Genomic DNA, 21,627 nt, shown 5'->3' on the forward strand with positions numbered 1-21,627 from the left:
TGCTTGGAGCTATTGTGGTTTGAAAAATTACTCCCTAAAAATATCTTTGATAATGTTTTATTTCAGCTAGTTTTTCTCAAGTGTTTCGTTCGTTGTTGACGAAAATAATTTACATGCTAAGAAAGATTAGTATTTCAGCTAAATGGTGGTAGGTCCCTTTATTTCAATAGGCCAATATTTACTGATTTATGAGCGATCTTCAAAAATCCATTAAACAGGCAGTAGCTCTTAAACAAAACAATTTTTAATTTTTGAGGACCCAATGGTAGCCTCGGAAAGGCTTCACACACCATATATTAAAAATTCAAACAATTTCGATAAATGAAGCATATGAGGAAATTCATTTATCGACATGGATGTTTTCTAATATTGGCCAACTTTGAAGCGCGCGCTTTTCGATTCACTGTTATGCTTGCATGTACAGTGTAGCAGAATTATTGTGCAGCCACTGTGACATACCTACTAATAGTCCGTGACCATTGTATCACTTAAACAAAATAAAAACCTCTTAAAGCCTGATATACGGCGATCTTTGTCTAACTTTACCAAGTCAAAAGATGTTACTTCTTAACTACCATTAAAATTAATAACCAGGCAGGCGGGATTGCCAAATATGCAGAATGGTAGCACGATTGAGTGACAGAATCATTCGTTTTTGGAGAATATGTAAACAAAGCGACATGCCAATATCATATCTCCATATCTGCATGAACGCGTTTTTCTTATTAGGTTGATCTTCTATTAATTTACGCAGAAATGGGTGTATAACTAACGTATTACACCTTTCCACTGCAATAGATATGCCTTGCATTTTACAATCTTTTAATTACACTGAATGAAACGGCTGCTTTTACAGCATATCACATGAAAATTTCCATTGGGGCGCCCATTCCTTTCTTAAAGGATTTTGTTTAAATAATACGTATTGAAAGATTTTTAAGTTGCATGGTCTACGATATGCTTCTCCAATTAAACAATTTGGTGAACAAAAGCTACCACAGCAGTATATGTGGCAGTGTCAAAGTGATAATATTTGTAAGAACATAATCAGATAATCAGAGAGTTTCAGAGAATATCTTTATAATATGCTAAATCCAGACCGATGTTGTAAGACATAAAACTAGAACTTTAGTAACAAGATAAAGTGGGTTTTTTTTCATATACAGGAGGGCATCACGCCACTTCAACATGCTTCAGCCAAAGGTCATGAATCAACATGCAAACTATTGTTGAGTAAGTCGGCAGATCCAAATGCAGCTAGTATTGTAAGTATTGCTTTTATTTAGTTTCATCTATCTATCTACTTATCCATCTATAACAGGGCTGGAGAATGTAATTTTGAAGAAGAGGAACACATCTGCGCCAGGGATGAATGACATTCCCCATCTGGTAAATCTAAACCAAAATTATTTAGAAATATTATATTGACCAATGTCAGTAGAAAGATTTTGCCAACCGACTGCCCATGGGTACATGCATAGACCAAGCCATTCAGAAGGGATTTCTCCCTGGTATTCCATACTCAAGTTCTGATGGAAACCTTACTTGATGCCAAGCAATATGCTAGAGAAATGGTTGTGGCTTGGCTAAACTTAGCCAATGCATATGGATCAGTAGCCCAAAACTTGATCCAGTTTGCTCCTAAATGGTATCACATCCTATCTGACATGGGTGAATTGTTACACAACTACACGATGAGCTGTTTGTGCGAGTACATACATAGAAGTGGACAACAGTTACTGTCTGGTTCATGTTCCAGATAGTTCCTATCAGTTGTGCTCTTTTTGGTCGTATTTAACCTCTTGTTAGACCAAAGAAGACCTTGGCTACCATCTGAAAAACTCAAATTTCAAACTAAGATCATGTGTCAGTGGCCTTAAATGGTGCTTTCACTTTCTTAAAATGATCCCAGCTTGCAGACTCAGCCCAATGGACTTTATTCCAATAGACTATATAGGTCAAGTAGGAGCAATAACTTGAGTCTTCGGTTTTTAATTCATCTCACCACCTGTTCCTAGCTTTTAATATCCTCAGCCAAAGCAGGCGGGACCAAAGCGCTCAACCCACCGCCGCCCGTCCCAAGTCGGGGCAGTTGCAGTAGACTGAGTGAACTGACAATAGGATGTAGTATAACCTGGGCTTGATAATAGTTACATCTTCTTGACTACACACGTCCTTAAAGTAATGTCGATGCAGATCAAGCAAGGTACCGGCCACTACAAACCAGGGTTTTCAATCTGTCAATTTTACTGCTTTAGCTGATAGGTACCCAATTAGCAATGTTAATCTTTAGGTGCTCCCATGAACAAACTACCTACACTGGACGGGCTGGGACATCAAGAGGTAAACAGCTTTTACAAACTCACTTGAGATATTACACTTTTATACTTGTATGTTTTCTGTACACAGCAATCACGATGTACTCGAAGTTCAGTTTCTCTATTCCAAATGTACCATGGAGGGGCGCGGGAGTCTGATTTAATCTATAGGTGTTACCAATTAAAATCAAACGTTTCCTCAACAATTCCCAGATCCGTGGATTAAACCAGGCACGGTGTCATCGCCCCGATATCTTCATGGCAGAAATCGCCATGGTAGATTGAATCCACCGCCACGTATGGCCATTATACATATCGACCTGTTTAATAGTTCAGTCGCATAATAGGCTGAAGGACATCTGACTAAGGCTACTGACAATAGCCCCGATTAGCTCGGTGACTAACCTCGCTGTGTGTCAGTCAAGCATGGTATGCCATAGGTCATATTCTTTTAGACAACCTTCACGATTGGCCTATACACTGCGCTATATAATTCGGCACATATAAATCAGAATTATTGCGGAATAAATTGTCAGTTTTTGACTCAAGACGCAAGCCACTGTCTCAAAGCGCACGCTAACGACTATCATATCTGTTGACAATATATATTTATGTGCAAGGAACCACATCTGGTTTCTTTATACGAAATCATTTACGGGAGATATTCATCATTTTCTACATCGTTATCTAAAGATTTTCTTCTCATATCAAACTCGTGCATAGCAAATTCACGTGTATCGATCCCGGGTATTTATTTTAGTATCTCTGCTGTACCAAGTAATTATTAGCCAGGCGATGTCGGTGTGCCAGGGAACTCATGTACTGGAGACAAGTACCTTAACCACTACTATCTCATAGTGCACTCCATCCATTTCAAGGAAATAGTCCTAATATTCACTTTTCATTTTCATCCATAGGCAAACGGGACAGCTCTTCACAAGGCAGCCGCTAACAATTATATTCGTATATGCCAGCTTCTACTTTCTTCTGGTGGAGATCCAAATATACAAATAAATGATCAGATTGTTAAAGAGGTAAATACGAACAGCTCTGTAATTGTATGGTCCTAGAGCTTCGTGTACATAGTGCAATCGTTCAATTTGATTTTAAACGACTATTGAAACGATCGAGTAAAATTTGTATGTATACTGTCTATAAACAACAAACTAAAGATAACGGTAAAACTGATTTGTAAGAAAAATGTTGATTCGTGTTCTATATTTACAGACTGGTTATACGCCACTGCATTGCGCAACGTTGAAGGGGAACCATAAAGTGTGTGAGATCCTTTTGGCCGGTGGAGCTCACCCTAACATACAATGCCAGGTAAAACTTCGTTTACTAGAGAAACACGGAATTATAGAATATACGGAACGGTACAAATGAAATTTCCTTTCAACTATTACCTACCCAACACACATTCAGTATTTTAAGATTGAAGAAGATACATTAGGATTGGCTATCATGACTTTATTATTCCTAGTAAAGTATATTAATTTCATTATTGTTATAGTGTATTAATTCGTGTTATTCGTGTTAATTCCCTGACGTAATACTTCTATAAATAGAAGACACCTTTTAAAATAATTTTATATCCCCTTAACTTAGGATGGATCGACACCACTTACTCTAGCTGTTCAAGCAAACGATAAGGAGATGTGCAAATTATTGATGAACTACAAAGCAGATCCGAATGTCACAGATGCTGTAAGAAATTAATAATTTATTAGTCTTATATTTATGACGGCCTCTCATATGCACATTATGATAAGGATAATTCACTGAGCACAGTGCAATCGTCAAGATAATCGCACAAGACTGCGGAGTTATGCATTTAGTTCGAGAGCCGTTTGGCGATTATCTTGACGAATGCACTTTTGCGAAGTAATTATCTGTCATACACTTCCTTTCAATTACATCAGTTATTATACAACAGTATGTAATTAACTGCTGCATTTTAAAATTAAAATTCGTTTGTAAAGATTACCATTCACCCAGGTAGTCAATAATAATATTTGAACTACAATCTAGGCAACTGGACTTACGTTTTTGAGTGGGAAAATTTCACGTTCGATCCTGAACGCATCATCAGCCCTACTGATCTTTTGGCGGTAAAAGTTCATTGCAACGAATCATACACCGCATGTAGAGCTTATTACTGCTACAGAATCGGCTATCAAACACAACAACTTGTGCGCATCGGACGAGGAGGAATTTTAAAAGGTCAAAAATATCATCTTGCCTTGTTACCGAGAGGACTCCGAACTCGAATCTTAACAAACAGGAACGATAAGCCTTTAAAACGCTTGGTGGAGATAATGACATCACTATTTTACCAGCGGACAGGAGTTGGTGCACTGTCGTGTTAGATAAGACTGAATATCCTAGCAAGGTGTGTGAGCTGTAAAATGATGATAAGACATACGAACCACTAAAACGTGACCCAACTAGTGGTTATCGTAGAAAGATACTGTATCAGTATTAACTCAAAAAGTCCAGTTGCCTAGATTGTAGTTCAAATATTATTTTGCTGCATCCCCCCTGAGTCGTTGGAACATTTTACAAAATGGGCTCCAAATGAAGGCATTTGATGCACACTTAACACTATTATTGTGTTAAATGTTAGCTGTAACGTTTTGTCGGGGAAGAGGGGCAAGGAAAACAAAATTGCCGCATTATTTCGGCCCGAATTTGCTGGGATATATGCGCTCGCGAAGCGCGCAAAAATTTGCATTTTTACACTATTTTTTACCCAAATTAAGGTGCTTACCAAATGTGTGCATATTTAAACAGAACTAAGAACAAAGATTTTTCCCTAAGAGTTATTCACTTTCTGCAATCCTTCTACTTCCAAGGACAACTCACACAAAACGTGTTATACTAATTTAGCCCCCAATCAATCTTAATTTGAATGTATAGAGGATGAAGTGCGCGCAACAATTTACAATTTAATACTATTTTAACCCTATTTTATCCAAAAATCAAGGTATAATACCGAATATTGCCTGTATTTTTACAGTAAACCTACTTAAACCAAGGAAGTATTTTCCGAAACGTGGGGGGATTTGATAATGTGTCCCCCATCCCAATTTTTGGAGGGGACATGTCCCCCTGTCCCTCGGGATTAACACTCATGGCTGATACTAGTTTCAGAATACATCCTCATCTACAATATCAACTGCGCGAAAACCAGAAATCGGTCCTGTTCCACATTATTCCACTTTCTCTTTGGAAATTGTCATCTGTGTAAGGATAGTATACGCATTCTCACAGATTTCTTGTGCTGTGAATGTTGTCCAGGAAGCCGTTCAATGTCAGTGCAATTTACTGTTGTGTCAGTTGCACAACTGACATGTGTTTAGAGTAGAGTATTGAAGTAATGTGTAATTTTTGTTCATTTTGATGCACAGGATTTTAAGATATGACCTTGTGAAAATTGTAAGTTTCTTTTTTGGTTTAGTGTATATTAAGTCAAATTTTAACAAACAAAATGGATTTTATTACATGTCGGACTCTCCTGGTTCAATTTAGTAGACAAACACAAATGAGTGTAGTCTCCTCCGTGGCCAGTTTGATTCCGAGGGAGCGGAACCAAATTGGCCGCGGAGGAGAATAAATCGACGGGAATAAATCACTGAATGTTGTCATAATTTCTTTTGTAAAAATAGCCAGGTGTCAACAAACTTAATGACCAGGGGAACATTTTGGAACACTTTGCAGGGGTCAGGTCAAATGTTTTGTGGGGTCAAATCTTATAATTTCATTATCTGGACATCTGTAAGGGGTATGGGCTCAAACTCAGTGATAACAAATCTCATGACCAGGGGTACATTTTGGAACATTTTGCAGGGGTCTATGACCACCATTTGCCACTAGTTATTATTGTTATTATTATAATGTGTTGTTGTTGTTGTTGTTTTAATCGTTAGTATTATAATTACTATTATTATTTTGTGTCAAGATTGGAACGGCTCCTCTTCATTATGCTTGTGAAGCTGGCATCGAAGAAATATGTCAACTACTTTTGGAATCGCCATCAACAGACATCAATATAAGAGACGAGGTATGTGAATCAAATCATATATTGTCAGCAAAATATTAACATTTTTGAGAACTACCTTAGTTCATGTGATTTGTAATTGTGGTTTTCTGATCACCGTTACGTTTGGCTTGATACTTAATGTCGGGATTTCTTTGAAGTAGAGTCGGGACTAAATATGAAAACAGTAATTATGATATCGTTTTATTGTTTACAGAAAGGGGTTACTCCATTGCAACTCGCTGTTCGACAAAGTAATATTGCTCTCTGTATATTGCTATTGTCTTACAGAGCAGATCCAAATGTGGAAGACAACGTAAGTTTTGCCTTTTGCAAATCAATCAGTATTATGAATTTTACAAGTGACTGACTTGTTTCACTTATTATTTGTCAATTTAGTTTTTTGTCACCATACAACGTAAACCAAGAGTAAAATAAATAGCAGCCTCAATGTTCACATTGGGTTATAACAAGTACCATGGAGTACTAGACAACAGAATAAGCCACTCGTTTGCGCAAATAATGTCAGTTACACATACTTAATGCCCAATCAAGCGTGTGATGGTATGTCTTGTGTAAGAGATATGCGTGCGTAGGCCTAAGTGATGAAGCATATTTATTATATTAATGTATATATTATTTGTAAATAGCAAAAAGCTTAGGTTTTAGTTCAATATGTTATGAAAATATTTCTGTTGATGACTCGTATTGACATTGAAAGTCTACTGAATTAGACCAATCAAATTAAGGAAAATTTCCAACCACTAATTGTAACAGAATCCATTTTACGTGAACACATTTCCCAAAAAGCTTACACAAAAACAAATCTAAAAATCCAAGTAGTGGAACAGTGCCTAATTTGCATAAATCCAAAATGGCCGCTTATGCGGGGGTGAAATTTCAAATTTGGTCAAATCTTGCTAAAACCATACCAATGTATTCCTCTCGTCATAAGTGGCCATTTTGGATTTATGGAAATTACGCACTGTTGTACTACTTGGACTTTTGGGGACTTTTGATATTTTCTTTAATATACTTTTCTGAAACGAATGGTGACTTTTACGGTATGTCGAGGTTTATGCAACGGGCTAATTTTCACCACGAAAAAGTCACATTTTGAAAGTAAATTCATGATAGTCATGATGTAGTGGTCCTTAATCTACCAAAATATATGTTGTTTGGCAACCATAATATTTGGGAAGCACTGAAATACAATTTATTTTAGGCAGCGTGTTAACCTTGATTTTTAGTCAAAATCAAAAGCATGATGCATTGAAGTAGGCATAAGATCCGGTGACCATTAAATTTTCGCTTTGAACACTCCGAGGTCTGTGATAAGGCGCTATATAAATACCGAAATTTACATATCAATTTGTAAGCGCTCTTTTTTAAAAGTCATAAATCATTGAATTTACAACCGTATGACAAAACAGGCGAAAATAGTAACTTTTAGCACAAGATTTGCAATTTAATTTTAAGAGAACTGACCATTGCTCACTCTAGTGACTCTAATATATGGACAATATAAGTGTGCTTTTTCATTTAATGACATAAAATTTGAAAAATGTTGTAAGGAGCACTTAAGGTTTTGACTTTTAAACCCTACATTTTGGTCAAAAAATGTGCTTGGACAGGTAGTTTTCAACAGATTTTCCACATTCGCCTTGCTATAACATTGAATTGTGTTATCTGCTGACCTAGTCACTAAAACTGTTTTTAGGTGGAAGTGTTAGCTTTCGTTTGATATAAAAAAAATCTGATTGCATGAAGGGAACATTTGAGGTTTCGACAAAACCCAATCAAAGAGGCCCATTTTTTTGGCTAGAAGCTTCACAGCTCCTATATTGCTATGCACTCAACCGTGTAGTGTAATCAAAGAATGTGGTGGAGACATTCGCTGCTTGTTGTTCTCTGCTTGGAAGCTATTTGGACGAAAATGTGTGCTCAGGTGTATCGAGGTATAAACTGTGCGCATGATGGTTTATAAGAGAATCGTTTTTGTATAGAAACCTTTCTATATGTTATTATTATTATTTATTTAAACGCACGTTCCACACAACGCTTATGTAACATTGCAATGTCTTTATTACCATCGATGTATGTTTAAATTACAGCGTGGAAAAACACCACTTCACTATGGATGTGAAATCACCAACCTTGAAATCTGCCACATTTTGCTCAATGAAGGCGCAAACCCAAATTGTGTCGATAAGGTCAGTGTGAAGTTTATACAAAAATGTAAATATAGCAATAAAATTACATCAGGCCTACGTTGGAAAACGTTTGTGACAGTTACTTATCACTCACAGTCCTTTACAGTCTCCATACAGTTTAATAAAATAAATCTAGATATCTCAAAATGCATTTTATTCCATTTAATATTCCGCAATTTCACACATTTCCCTCTTCGGGGATAATTTGTAGTTTGACCTTGATCGTGATCTTCGCTACAATAATAAAAAACATAGTTTAACCCCGCCTTTGTAGCGGCCGCTACTTCCACAGCCTTCCCAATGAAGTTACTCTGGAATCGGCAATTGGAAAAAGTGTATTCAAAGTGTATTGCTGGAATGAAAGGCGGACTGCATAAGATAATTCTTTTTAAGTATTTAATTGAATTATAACAGATAGATATGCAGCAAACACCGTTTATCTGCATCTAAAAGATATGTTAATTAACCAAGATAAATAATTGAGTATTCAAATGACAATCATGTAAACCAGCTTTGAATCTTAAAATGCTGGTCCACATGATCCCCAAACACGTGATGTGTCAACATGTGACTGGGCGTGTGACCTGTCAGACTTTTAGGAGTAATTGGTGCATCACTGTGACACCGTAGTCAATATTGCAGTTCTTTACTTTGATATTTTATTCATATGAGAACACGAATACGAACACACAGACAAATATGTCGCCATGATGGAAGGTCAGGTGAGGTGACAAAGGTTTTTGTGACTTCAAAATTATATTTTTGATATCTGTCAAGCATTTCCTTCGAATTATTGACAGCAAGTCCTAATTTTGATATTCCTATTACAAAAACTTATTCCCATATCAAATTACTAAACTTTCTTTGAAAAACGAATCATTGCTGTCTTTGAAAAACGAGTCATTGCTGTAAATGGGATCATGGTAGTTGACCCGTTTCCGATATCCCGTGACCTTGCTAGAAGGCGTTTTACACTCTTCATTAAACGGCAAAGATTCGCTACACCAACTACACCTTTATGTGGTGACCTCAATATAATAAAAATAAGAGTTAAGGGAAGGGGTATGAACGTTTGGACAGTATTTATTGTGGGACATTAAAGCACATCAGACATATCGAATGGCATTCTAAATACGAAGAATGTCCTTCTGATATCACATAATTTTGATTTTTTGAAATTCGCAATGTAATACACATTTTATTCGCAATGTAATACACATTTTATGGCAAATAATTAAAAATTGATATTTTTGATATTTAACAGTACTCGAAGTAAATTGTATAAATCTGGTGATTTATACTGAAAGTGTATGTAGGTGGGATGAAAAGCCGACGATCAAATGAAAAATTTTGACCTTTCGTATTGAAGATATGGATTTTTTCCCCAAAACACCAACAAAATTAGGTCTTTTTGGGAAAAAAATCCATAGCTTCAATATGAAAGGTCAAAATTTTCAATTGATCGTCGGCTTTTCCTCCCAGCTACATACACTTTAAGAATATATCATTAGATTTATCAAATTTACTTCGAGGACTGTTATTATATCAAAAATGTGAAAAATATCAAATTTTAATAATTTGTCATAAAATTTGTATTATATCGTGAATTTCAAAAAATGAAAATTATTTCATATCAGAAAGACATTCTTCGTATTCAGAATGCAATTCGATATGTCTGATGTGCTCTCATGTCCCACAAAAAATACTGTCTAAACGCTCAAAACGCTCATTCCAGATCCCTTACGTGTGAATTATTCATAATTGATCGATAGCTGGCACCATTCTTCTTTAACATATGCCTTGACTATGTTCTGAGGGAGGGTTATTGTCAATGAAGTCAATGAAGAGCGGCCTTGTTTCACTCTTGATCCAGTAAGTATTCGAATTGGCCCGCGCACAATTACATACCTGGAGTTTGCAAACGATATTGCTCTTCTAGCCAACAACCTCAAAAGGGGGGACTGCTCTATAATCCGACGCTTCTATAATCCGAAGGTTCTTTAGTTCGAAGTTTTGCTAGTCCGAGCACGTGTTTCGCTAGTCCGAAGTTTAAAAGAGGTTCAAATTTTAAAAGCGTTTTTTTATTTCGAAGGTTCTTAAAGCTGAATTTATCATGTTTATACTCGACCGCTTTTGCAGAAAAGCGATTCTCACGCATGCTCAGTGTTTACTTATAGTTCCAGAGCGTCAAGCCGATTAATCGATTCAAATCGCTGAGGCAAAAACGATGTCGCTTTTACAAGTTGAAGAAATCTCAACTTCCCAGCGATATCGCTTGACACGTGAATGCGTCAACCAATCATATACAACCAACTGGATCTATTATTTTGCTAATTAATTTACCTTTCTCGATTATTAATTTTTGGTGATGAATTAATTCAAAGCAATAAATATTGACAGCAACTGATGTTTTAAAAATGTATTTTGTGGCATTTAGAATATTTTAATTGTCGTCTGCAATCGCTATCGCCGTGATAAGTATCAATGTAAAAGCGACGAGCGATGCATCGCAAAATTCGGCGATTGCCCATCGTTTTCCAAAAACGGTTCATCGCAATCGCTCGGCGATCGAGTATAAATTCAGATTTAGTCCGAATATAAAAAGACGTTCTTTAATCCGAATTTTAAAAACGGTTCTCCAGTCCGAATATGAAAAACGGTTCTCTAGTCTGATTTTTTTAAGGGTTCTCTAGTCCGAATATAAAAATAGGTTCTTTAACCGGAATTCAAAAAGGTTCTCTAGTCCGAAATTATAAAAAGTTCTATAGTCCGAAACGGATACCGTGTTCTTTAGTCTGAATCAGTAAAAAGGTTCTATAGTCCGACTTTTTATAACATTAGCCGCTACTGCGCCCTCTAGCTAGATAGCTGTTTACAAAATATCAGAGTTTATGGTAAACGGGATGACGCTACTGCTAAAGGGTCTTATTTTTTCCGAGAGCGACTAGACTCGCACTACATCATAAATTGTACATTTGCTTAGATTAGTGGCTGTACAGTCAGTCATTCGATGGGATGGGAGGAGAATTAGCCTGATTTTAGTGTGATTTTGCAACAATTCTATAGCGGCGCCCAGGGTAGGGGCGAAGCCTGCCTTATAGGGATATAGGGATGTGTGTGTGTGAGTGGGGGGGGGGGGGGTTCAGGCTATGTTAGCACATACAGTATTAACACAAGATGTAAACAACTGAATTGCGAATGAGCAAATCGCTGAATATGCCTTTTTTTAAAGTTTGGTCTTAACCTTGTGCTGTGTTTGTCTTACGTCTTGTAATACGTTCATATAATACGATCGTTTTACCTAATTTGTTTGGCCCGAAATTAAAAGGGGCAATGTGATCAGTGAAACCTAACATTTAAATAGAAAGAACCGTCAGAATATAGGGATTCCACCCTCAAAAGACGCAGAAGAACTGTTACATCTTGCTGAAGCTGCTACACAGAAAGTTGGACTAGGAATGAATGCCAAGAAGACCAATGCTGTATAAGGAAACGCCGTCTTCAATAAAAACACTGTAAGGAAGTGAATTGGAAAAAGAGCAAATATATACTTCAGATATCTAGTTGCCTGGTCAGTAGTCAGAAGGACTTTAACATCAGAAAGGCACATGCTTGGAACGCATGCAATAGCATGGACAATATCTGGGGAAAGTAATCTGCTAAGAGACCTAAAGATCAAGTCATTTACCATCACCGAAGAATCAGTATTAACATACGGTGCTGAAAGGTGGACAATAACATCCAAAATGAAAAGAGCTATGAATAGTTGTTGCACCGATCTCTTGCGGAAGGCACTATATGTTATCATGGCAAACACACCGCCTGTGTGGGAAACTATTTCTAGTCTCTGAAACACTCAGGATTAGAAGGTTAAAGTTTGCAGGTCACTGTGGAAGAAGTGAAGAAGAAGCAGCTTCAATTGTTCTTATGTAGCAGCCCAAATATAGACTTCTCCGTAGTCCACTTGCCCATTTTGCATACTCTGGCTATTACATTTTTTATTTAAGCATAAAACGCTGATTTGTATTAATTTATGTGCAATTGATAGATTTTCACATCTGGTATTTTCAATCATCATACTCCCTCTGTTTGTTAGCTTCCAGCTTTACTCGGGCTTTCGCGATCAATAAACAGTAGATTCCAAAATCAGAATTGTTTAGTACTGAAGTGAACCATTATAATTATGAAAGGCATTTTGCATTCGATAACTTTTATTGTCACTAATCATCTAATTATAATAAACTCTTTATGACCATTTTACTATTGAACACTTTAATTTTAACATGTTTAATAAACATCAGTATAATTTTGAGTTCAACGGAATGCGTTCATCATGATTAAATAATAATAACATATTTTTATCAAAATGCGACTATGGCAAAATGCGACTATGGCATAGTCTAGCCCAAATGCGGATAACGAACAAGAGGCATTATGTCAAGATGTTGGCAGTAGTAAGAGGGTCTATAAAGGCCCTCTTACTACTGTTGGCAGATAATAAATATTCAATTTTGTCAGAAACGTATTTAAATGACTAGGTAATAAACTACATAGCAGCATCAAGAGAGGGAGCTATCAATTTGCACTATAAATGTGCTCAATATTAGCACTTTAGACATGCTGTTCAGTGTTTTAGTAGTAAGACTGGGTTGAAATAACAACATAATTCTTTTCCCTTATTAATGATGTTAGTCAGTCACTGTCGTCTAAAATCAAAAACAAGCGCTAATGTGTTATTTTTGCTTCATTTGAGTCTATTTTTAAATACTTTTAGGATGGAAACACGTCACTGCACACAGCTGCAAAACAACGACCCGACGTGTTCGAGCTTCAAGTCTTTTGGTGGAAAAGGGAGCAACTTTCACAGCCAAAAATAAGGTAAAAAATTTTACGTGTTTTTTATTTTGAAAAATTAAACTTTTTGGAAAAATAACATGACATACAATGAATTTATTAAGAACTCGTTCATAACCGTATTTTACATTTTTTTAGAATTGCGAGAAATTACAAAATTAATCAATTAATAATCCATTTCTATTATTGTTTCATTACTACTATTTATATTATTATTATTATTATTATTATTATTAGTAGTAGTAGTAGTAGTAGTAGTAGTAGTAGTAGTAGTAGTAGCAGTAGCAGTAGCAGTAGCAGTAGAAGTAGTAGTAGTGGTTTATTCCCACTTGGTCCAATCCCATTTGGTCCAATCCCACTTAGTCCAATCCCATTTGGTCCAATCCCACTTAGTCCAATCCCATTTGGTCCATTCCACTTGGTCCATTCCCACTTGGTCCAGTTCCCACTTGGTTCAATCCCATTTGGTCCAATCCCACTAGGGCCATGTCCCAATTGGTCCATGTCCCACTAGGTCCATGTCCCACTTGGTCCATGTCCCACTAGGTCCATGTCCCACTTGGGCCATGTTCCATTCGGACCAATACATAGGCCTACGTGTACATGAAAAAATGACAAGAAAAAGGAGATGAGGAAGAAAGAAGAGGAGGGCAAGGCTGATGAAGGGGGACAAGAATAGACAGGAAGGAAAAGAGAAAGAAGCAGTAGGACAAAGTAAGGAGATAGAGATTGAAGAAGGTACTGTTTGCCAACATAATGATGGAGAATGGAAATGATGTCCATAATTACGTATAATGTGTATGCATGTGAAAAAGGAGGCATGAATGGAAACTAATATTGTCTAGATCACTTAACAGGCTGTTTAAGGTTTGCAAATTGTGTTGGCAGAAAATTGTGCAAGAGGGACAACGATTTTGGCCCCCACATACATAATTATGTTGCTTATGTTATCATCCAAATGTTTGTTTCTTTCTTTCTTTGTGTGTTGCAGGGTTCGCTTTTTGCCGGCAAAAACATGTTTTGTCGGTAAAGTGGTAAAAAACCTGTTTTTGACCGGTTTATACAGATATTAAAAAGTAACATAGAAAGCTCATAAACAGTAACACAAAACTTTTAATGAATCATTCAACATATTTCCTAAGTCCTAAGTTTTGAATTTGATAAATTAAATAATAATTATGTTACTATAACATCTGGTCTTGTTACACTCAGAAAATTATTTTTGTATCTTAATAATAATTTGTTTTGAGATGAAAACACTGAATAAAATACCCCCCTTCCCAGAATAATTACAAAGGGACCACTTGCTCGTGTCAAACTGTTCAAAATAGCACACAAAAGCATTTTTAGAGAGGTGAAGTAAACATTTTTGTTGCATGCTACTGAGTATGGAGGGGGTCCACATTTTACATCCAATTTTTGTTGGGGTATTTTCTTGGATAATTCAAATGACCTTCATGTAGATAAATTGTTCTGATATTTAGCCAAACAAAAAATTAATTTCTTTTGCCCATCAGTAAAATGACCAAATAGAATCAATTATCACATTTAATAAGAAATATTTATAATAATATAATGTAAAGACATACAAAATTACTTGAAATTCAATTTACATACTTGGCACAAGGAAGTATAGAGAGTGAGAGGTCCTAGTGGACAATAGCCTGAATCCTTCTGCCTCTAATGGCGGCGCCTTTTTTTTACCCACAATCCTTCACGTTGCCTTATTCACCAACAGCACAACCCGATGACCGTGCGTAGTTGTTGAAAGACTGAAGGATCCAGTCTAAGTGGACAATGGCCTAAGTGGGACATGGACCTAGTGGGACATAGCCCTAGTGGGACATGGACCTAGTGGGACATGGACCTAGTAGGACATGGCCCTAGTGGGACATGGCCCTAGTGGGACATGGACCTAGCGGGACATGGCCTAAGTGGGACATGGCCTAAGTAGGACATGACCCTAGTGGGACATGGCCTAAGTGGGACATGACCCTAGTGGGACATAGTCTAAGTGGATATGGCCCTAGTGGGAATGACCTAAGTGGGAAATGATCTAAGTGGGACAGGACTAAGTGAGACATGACCTAACTGGGACTGGACCAAGTGGGATTTTTATTATTATTATTATTATTATTATTATTATTATTAATATTATTATTATTATTATTATTATTATTATTATTATTATTATTATTATTATTATTATTTGTATGCGTTCGAATAGTACGGTGAGACTCCAAGAAATCTCGCACTGTGGGGCAAAGATGAAGAAACAGTGATCAAAAGAGCCGCGCAGGTGAGTTGGATATATATCTGCTATCCAAAAGGTGACTTATGGCATCATCAGAGCTCGGCTTTCAATATGAGAAATGTACATTAAATGCTGAATAAGGCCCAAAACATGTTCGTTTCCTGTAGCAGGTCAAAAAGTCAAATGCGAAATGCGGTTTTTTATTTTATTTTTTTATATAATCCATGTCTTCAAATGAAAAAAAAAACACCTTTTTGGCTGCAAATTGGAATGGGAATACAGTGGGTCTCTCCGAAACACACATAAAAAAATCATATTTCTTCATATTTAAGAATATTTATGATCCCCTTTCAACCTGCAGATTGAAAAAGGTATTTAAAAAATGTGTGATGTTTACTCCAGTAGTTTTTCACTAAGTGAAAATAAAATCCTTATGCGCAAAATAAGCCGTCAAAAAGGTAATGCGCGCTACAGGAAACAAACTTGTTTTTTTTTTGTCTATAGCGATATGATAAATGACTACAGATAATACCTGAATGCAAGTGATAATCAGTTCATATACACAATAAATATGATAATAATGAAAAATGTCAAAGCTCTGAAAGCCAACATTTGACTTTATTTAGAATCGATAATAACAATAATAGAAAAGTAGTTTTATCCTAATGTTGATTAAGTACAATTATTACTATTTAAACAGAGGCAGCAGTACAGCAAATTGTTATCTAAAGGCAATGACCCAATTGATACTGTCAAGCTTTTCTTTTGTGGTGATGCAAAAGCAGGAAAGACATCGTTGAAAAACTCTTTGACTTCAAAGGTGAGAATCATGTTAACTTTTATAAATAGGGTTCCTAATAATGGTCTTGCTAAAGTTGTTTTGTTATACCATGATATGCAGACCCGCAGCCAGAAAAGGGAGGGAGTTGACGCACCCTGTCCCTTGTCGAAAAGTTCCACTTTTTGGGGTGACGGTAACAATATACCCCAACAACGCCCAAATTGTAAACTAAATGACCACGTTTTCGTGTTAAAAGTTCACTACCGTAAAACCCCGTCTACAAGCATATATAGTTTTTTTTTATAAAAGCTTAATTAATTCGAAGCAAGCGTTAATATACCAATACAATTGATCGGTCTTAAAATAATACTTGTTTGTATATGCTTGGATCCGTAATTTATTTGCTCAAATTCCATAATGGCGACTGGATTAATGTAGCTTTTATTGTTGAAATTCCGTCCACTCCCAATATTATTTGGCGGGTGGTTACCTGGCACAGTAACAACGTTGCCATATACTACATAGCATTTCAGTTTGTGGGTCTTATATCCTTGACAATGTGCTTTTAAATGAAAATAGAATTGTGTAGTGGAGTATAAGATCAAAATCAAAAACCGGGTCGCTGCTACCCAGGGGCTGCGGAGAAGGCACATTTTGCCGCCCCTTCATCAACAGCCCAAAAAGGTTGACCCAATTATTTTTCAATGGTTTGAAAAAGTGAAGAGCAATCTTCAGGAAGGTTGTTTTTTTTGAGAAAAAAATCTCAAGCACGCAATGAAAGTTAGAAGCTAAAACAGTGTAAGCATAACTTTATTTTACCTCACAATACGTCAACCAGCAGTGCTCTATCTCAGAGATAGATCATTTTAAAATCTAAAATACATGGAAAGTGGCAAAAACTTGTCAAATAGCTTCTTCTATCTTAAAAACAAAGCGCGGTGACGATTTCAGAATACTAATTGATGTGCAAAGAGGACTCCGAATTACCCAAAATGTTGATTAATCTCAGCTCAAAAAGTCAAATCCTTCCGAACCACTGGGGTTAAGTTAACTCAAAACATGTACGATAGAAATAAATAATGAAAAATAATCACTGGCCTTTAATTTTAAACCTTTTATTTGTTTCCTAAAAAGCGCTGAATTGTGGCTTTAGTGTTATTCACAAGAGCACGCTTTTGAAACTGACGGTTGTGTCATATATGCTTAATTTTCCAGCAATCATTGATTGGGCGACTGTCAATATTCGACCGTCAAAAGAAGGTAACACAGGTAATATCTAGTCCTGCCAGCAAGACTTCAGTCTTTATCATAAACATAATGACATCTACGGACCTGAAGTCTTGCAGCGGTATATAGGGATGCACTGTACGTTTAAGAAATCCAAACTTCAAGCATCAAGAAATATACCTTGTATTTGTCAGTTTTACCTCGGAGATGCTGTAGACCCTCTCTACACAGTGTAGAAACATCACAAGTAGAATGCTGCTCAATATGATAAATCCAAATCATGAAAATCAAGACATTTTGCAGAGCAATATTTTGACAACTTTTGCACTAAGTAAATTACTCCCATGAAGATTGCAGGTTTTGCCAGCTCGGGGATTTTTGAACCCACCCAAAAGATGAGATCAATGTAGATCAATTACCTCAACTTTGTGAGTATAGACTAGTACAGTGGGATTGAAATCATCAGTGCACGCCCAAACTCTGGCACAATGGGATTAAAATCATCAGTGCATGCCCAAACTGTCCTTGAGAGAGTTCCTCAGCTACATCCTTAGAGTCCAAAATGAGCCCACATATTGTGATGTTTCTTATTTGTGGAATAGATATTAATAGAGTGCACTGTAACTCTAGGTATGACGAGTTACAGTTACTGGAACTAAGGTAATATCATAATCGTAAAGTGGACGCTTAACGTTAAAACCATAATATACGATTTTGATCTAGTTTTCATTTTATAATTCTAAAGCAAAAGAAATAATATTAACAACAACTGTCTTCTGGTCATTCTGAACATTTTTGAGTAGTATAATGACGACAAAAGCAATACATTTAATATCAACATGATATAGCCCCATTAAATTTGTCATACAAATTGATTATATAGACCGTAGCCGCAGGAAACACGTGTGACAACAACAGCACTTACCACGCAACCCCTGGAATTGATGTAACAACTGCAAAGATTTCAAAAGCAGGAAAATTTTCTTTATGGGATTGTGCGGGACAAATTGAGTATCACCTGACGCATGGAATGTTTATGGGTGTGAAGAATTCCATCTTCACCGTCACATATGATATCTGCCGGAGTGCTAAAGATAAATGGACGAGTGTAAGTATATGGGAAGGGTTACACAATACAAAAGTCTCTCCATTTTTAGTTCTTTAAACTCATAATAATGTATATGCAAATAAAAGGCTATTCCAGACGTCTTTTACCAATGATGTGTCTAATTAATTACATTATTACGTTTTGATGAAAGCAAGTATGTGACAATATTTAATCAAAAACATGTGTGTTTTAAAATATTTGACTCGACTAAGTCTTGTTCGATATTTTATAACTCAAAAATATGGGCTTATCGATTCCATCCAATTTGATATCAAAATTGTGCCTTTGTCAGTACTGGCACAAAATGTTCTAAAGAGATGCCATAATGTCGCGTTGATAATGGGCTTAATTTTGTTTTTGTTTAATAGGAACAACATATTACTTTGAACGTACATAATCACAAGTTGATTAATCAAAAGTTTTATTTAGCATATGAATACCAATAGCACAATAACTATTTGATTGCACTTGATATCATATATCGACGCTATAACTGTGTTGAAATAGCACTAGTTATAGTGAACAACGACTTACTTGAAGCTATCGATGGTCATTGGATATAATAATAATAATAATAATAATAATAATAATAATAATAATAATAAATTGTGGATTTATAAAGCGCCTTTCTCCAGATCTTAGAGGACTCAAAGCGCTGTAATTTCGCTGTAATGGTGAATCATCACAATCAGATCGCATCAACTAGGTTGCTGCCGAACGGCGCACACCTATCCGCATTTAGATTGTAACATCCAACAATTATCTGTGCAGCTCCTCAAATTCCATTGGGTGAAGGAAGTTTTTGATAACCAAACAACTAATCACCGATTTTTGCGATACAGGAGGAAACCGGAGATCCCGGAGAAAACCTGCGAGAGCGAGCATGGAATCGGGATAAACCAAGTGCACATGAGTCCTTGGGCCGCGCCGGGGCTTGAACCCGGGACCTCAGTGGTGCAAAGCGAGGGAACTACCGCTGCGCTAACTCGCCCTCCCATTAGAGAGGATGTGTTGTTGCTGCTTGATATGTCAGCAGTATTTGACACTCTGTATCATGAGATCCTTCTGTCCAGGCTGAAAGACAGATATGGATACAGGTAACAGCCACTTATCATTGATGGTGAAATATCAGACCCTAGGACTCTGGACTGAGTATACCACAAGGATCGGTTTCGGTCATGATACGTTTGTTACTTACACTTAAACGCATGTATTAATTGAGTCCTCAGACCGCTCAGCTATGCTGTCTAGACGGAGGACTGCATAGTGGTTGACTAAAAACTTCTCCTGAATGACACTAAGACAGAAGTGATTCATGTCAAGTCCCACTGTGCCAGAAAGTTCCAGATGTCACTCTTTCAATTAGAAATGCTAATGTCCTTCCATCAAAGGAGGTTCATGATTTGGGAGCCGTGCTTCCTACACAAGCTGCAAAGATTCCCTTAGATCCCTTGATGCTGCTAGTAATGAGAAATTTGTTTATGGGTTCATCACCTCGCGTCTGGATAACTGCTTTTAAGGATCTCGACAGACAGCAACTTATCCAGAGTGCGGAAGCAAATATTGTCACAGGATTGCCCCACAAGTAAGGTAGGCCTTAAGTAAGGGAGCTGAATGTAACATTTTTGTTAAACTTTTTTCAGCTGAAATATTTGTTGTCCTTCATAAGAGCCGGCCATAGTCCCAGACAGCAATCTAAACCTCAAGTTGTGATCATAGCTTCACATTTAGACGGGTGTCGAGACAAGGACAGTGGTAAAGTGTTTGAGTTTTAATTAAGCAAAACCATTATGGTTTTATATAGAGTTACAAAATGGTTTTGTTCGTTTGTAAATTCAAGATATATGTTTGTACCGTGAAGTGTCGCAGGAAGACTTTCAAGGGCTAGATGGGAGGCATCAGACAAAGTACAGTTGTGTTTTAAAACTCTTCTTAATACAATCTTCGTTAGTATCACATAATAACTAAAGGATATTTGCTATTCTAAACCCTTGAGTACATACTCCCTGGAGTAAAGATTTGTTGTTTATCCGTATATCAAATATCAAATAAGCATTTTATTACATTTGTTTACAGCATACGTATAACATCATACGAAAGAGCACGTGGCCTCCCTAGATTGATTACAGATAACATTTTAAACAATGTTTACGCTGATTATTTTAAATATCAAAAAATATCGCTTTCTTACAATTTTCTTATAATTACTTCAGCATCTATCAGTATAAGAGCTCGGACCCTAAAGCTCAAAACCTTTGATCACTTTCTAACCATTATATTGTATTTAATTTTATTTCTGTACAGCATTCAGAGATGCTGAGCGACTTTAATGAAAGCACAGGAAACATTTGGTCCGTATCTTAACATTAGTAGTGAGCTCGTTGTCGTCGATGCAAGACTGCCAACTGGAGTAGGTTTGGAACTACTAAAGGAGAATCTAAGACAGACTTCAGAGGAGATCAAGGTTTGCTGAAAATTCGTGAAATCAGTAGAGGTGATCAGTGACGATGCTGCTTTTAAGTAATAAAACCGCACCTTTACTAGACTACCCGTAGTCCACTTGCCCATTGTGCATACTCTGGATATTGTATTTAAGCTTAAAATTAATGTGTGCACAATTGATAGAAATTTTCACATCTGATCTTTTCAGTCACCCTACTCCCTCTGTTTGTATAGCTTCCCAAGTGATTTTTAACCTGGAATTTCGCGATTAATAAACTGGCAGATTCTAAAATCAGAATTGTTCAGTATTGAAGTGCCAATACAATTGTGACATTATGATATGATGCATTCAATAATATAAGCCTACGTACACTTTACTTTTACTGTCACT

General features: G+C 36.6%; 2 protein-coding genes across 3 annotated transcripts in view; both read left to right on the forward strand.

Annotated features, from left to right (window-relative positions):
- Positions 1 to 21,627, forward strand: part of LOC140168202 (death-associated protein kinase 1-like) — a 91,548-nt gene that overhangs the window by 54,890 nt on the left and 15,031 nt on the right. Inside the window, exons 1-2 of one of the 2 annotated variants that reach the window (XM_072191536.1) lie at positions 20,438 to 20,549; positions 21,099 to 21,258. In XM_072191536.1, coding sequence (XP_072047637.1) covers positions 21,124 to 21,258 — 135 coding nt within the window. In that variant the 5' untranslated portion in view covers positions 20,438 to 20,549; positions 21,099 to 21,123. Of the gene's footprint in view, positions 1 to 20,437; positions 20,550 to 21,098; positions 21,259 to 21,627 lie in introns of those variants that run through there. The other variant, XM_072191537.1, reaches the window with a different exon arrangement.
- The window catches only part of LOC140168201 (uncharacterized), a 95,391-nt gene that overhangs the window by 23,532 nt on the left and 50,232 nt on the right, over positions 1 to 21,627 (forward strand). Inside the window, exons 7-13 of the mRNA XM_072191535.1 lie at positions 1,167 to 1,265; positions 3,236 to 3,352; positions 3,546 to 3,644; positions 3,927 to 4,025; positions 6,280 to 6,381; positions 6,575 to 6,673; positions 8,472 to 8,570. Coding sequence (XP_072047636.1) covers positions 1,167 to 1,265; positions 3,236 to 3,352; positions 3,546 to 3,644; positions 3,927 to 4,025; positions 6,280 to 6,381; positions 6,575 to 6,673; positions 8,472 to 8,570 — 714 coding nt within the window. The remainder of the gene's footprint in view (positions 1 to 1,166; positions 1,266 to 3,235; positions 3,353 to 3,545; positions 3,645 to 3,926; positions 4,026 to 6,279; positions 6,382 to 6,574; positions 6,674 to 8,471; positions 8,571 to 21,627) is intronic.

Source organism: Amphiura filiformis, chromosome 13 (genome assembly GCF_039555335.1).
Source record: "Amphiura filiformis chromosome 13, Afil_fr2py, whole genome shotgun sequence".
Lineage (NCBI taxonomy): Eukaryota > Metazoa > Echinodermata > Ophiuroidea > Amphilepidida > Amphiuridae > Amphiura > Amphiura filiformis.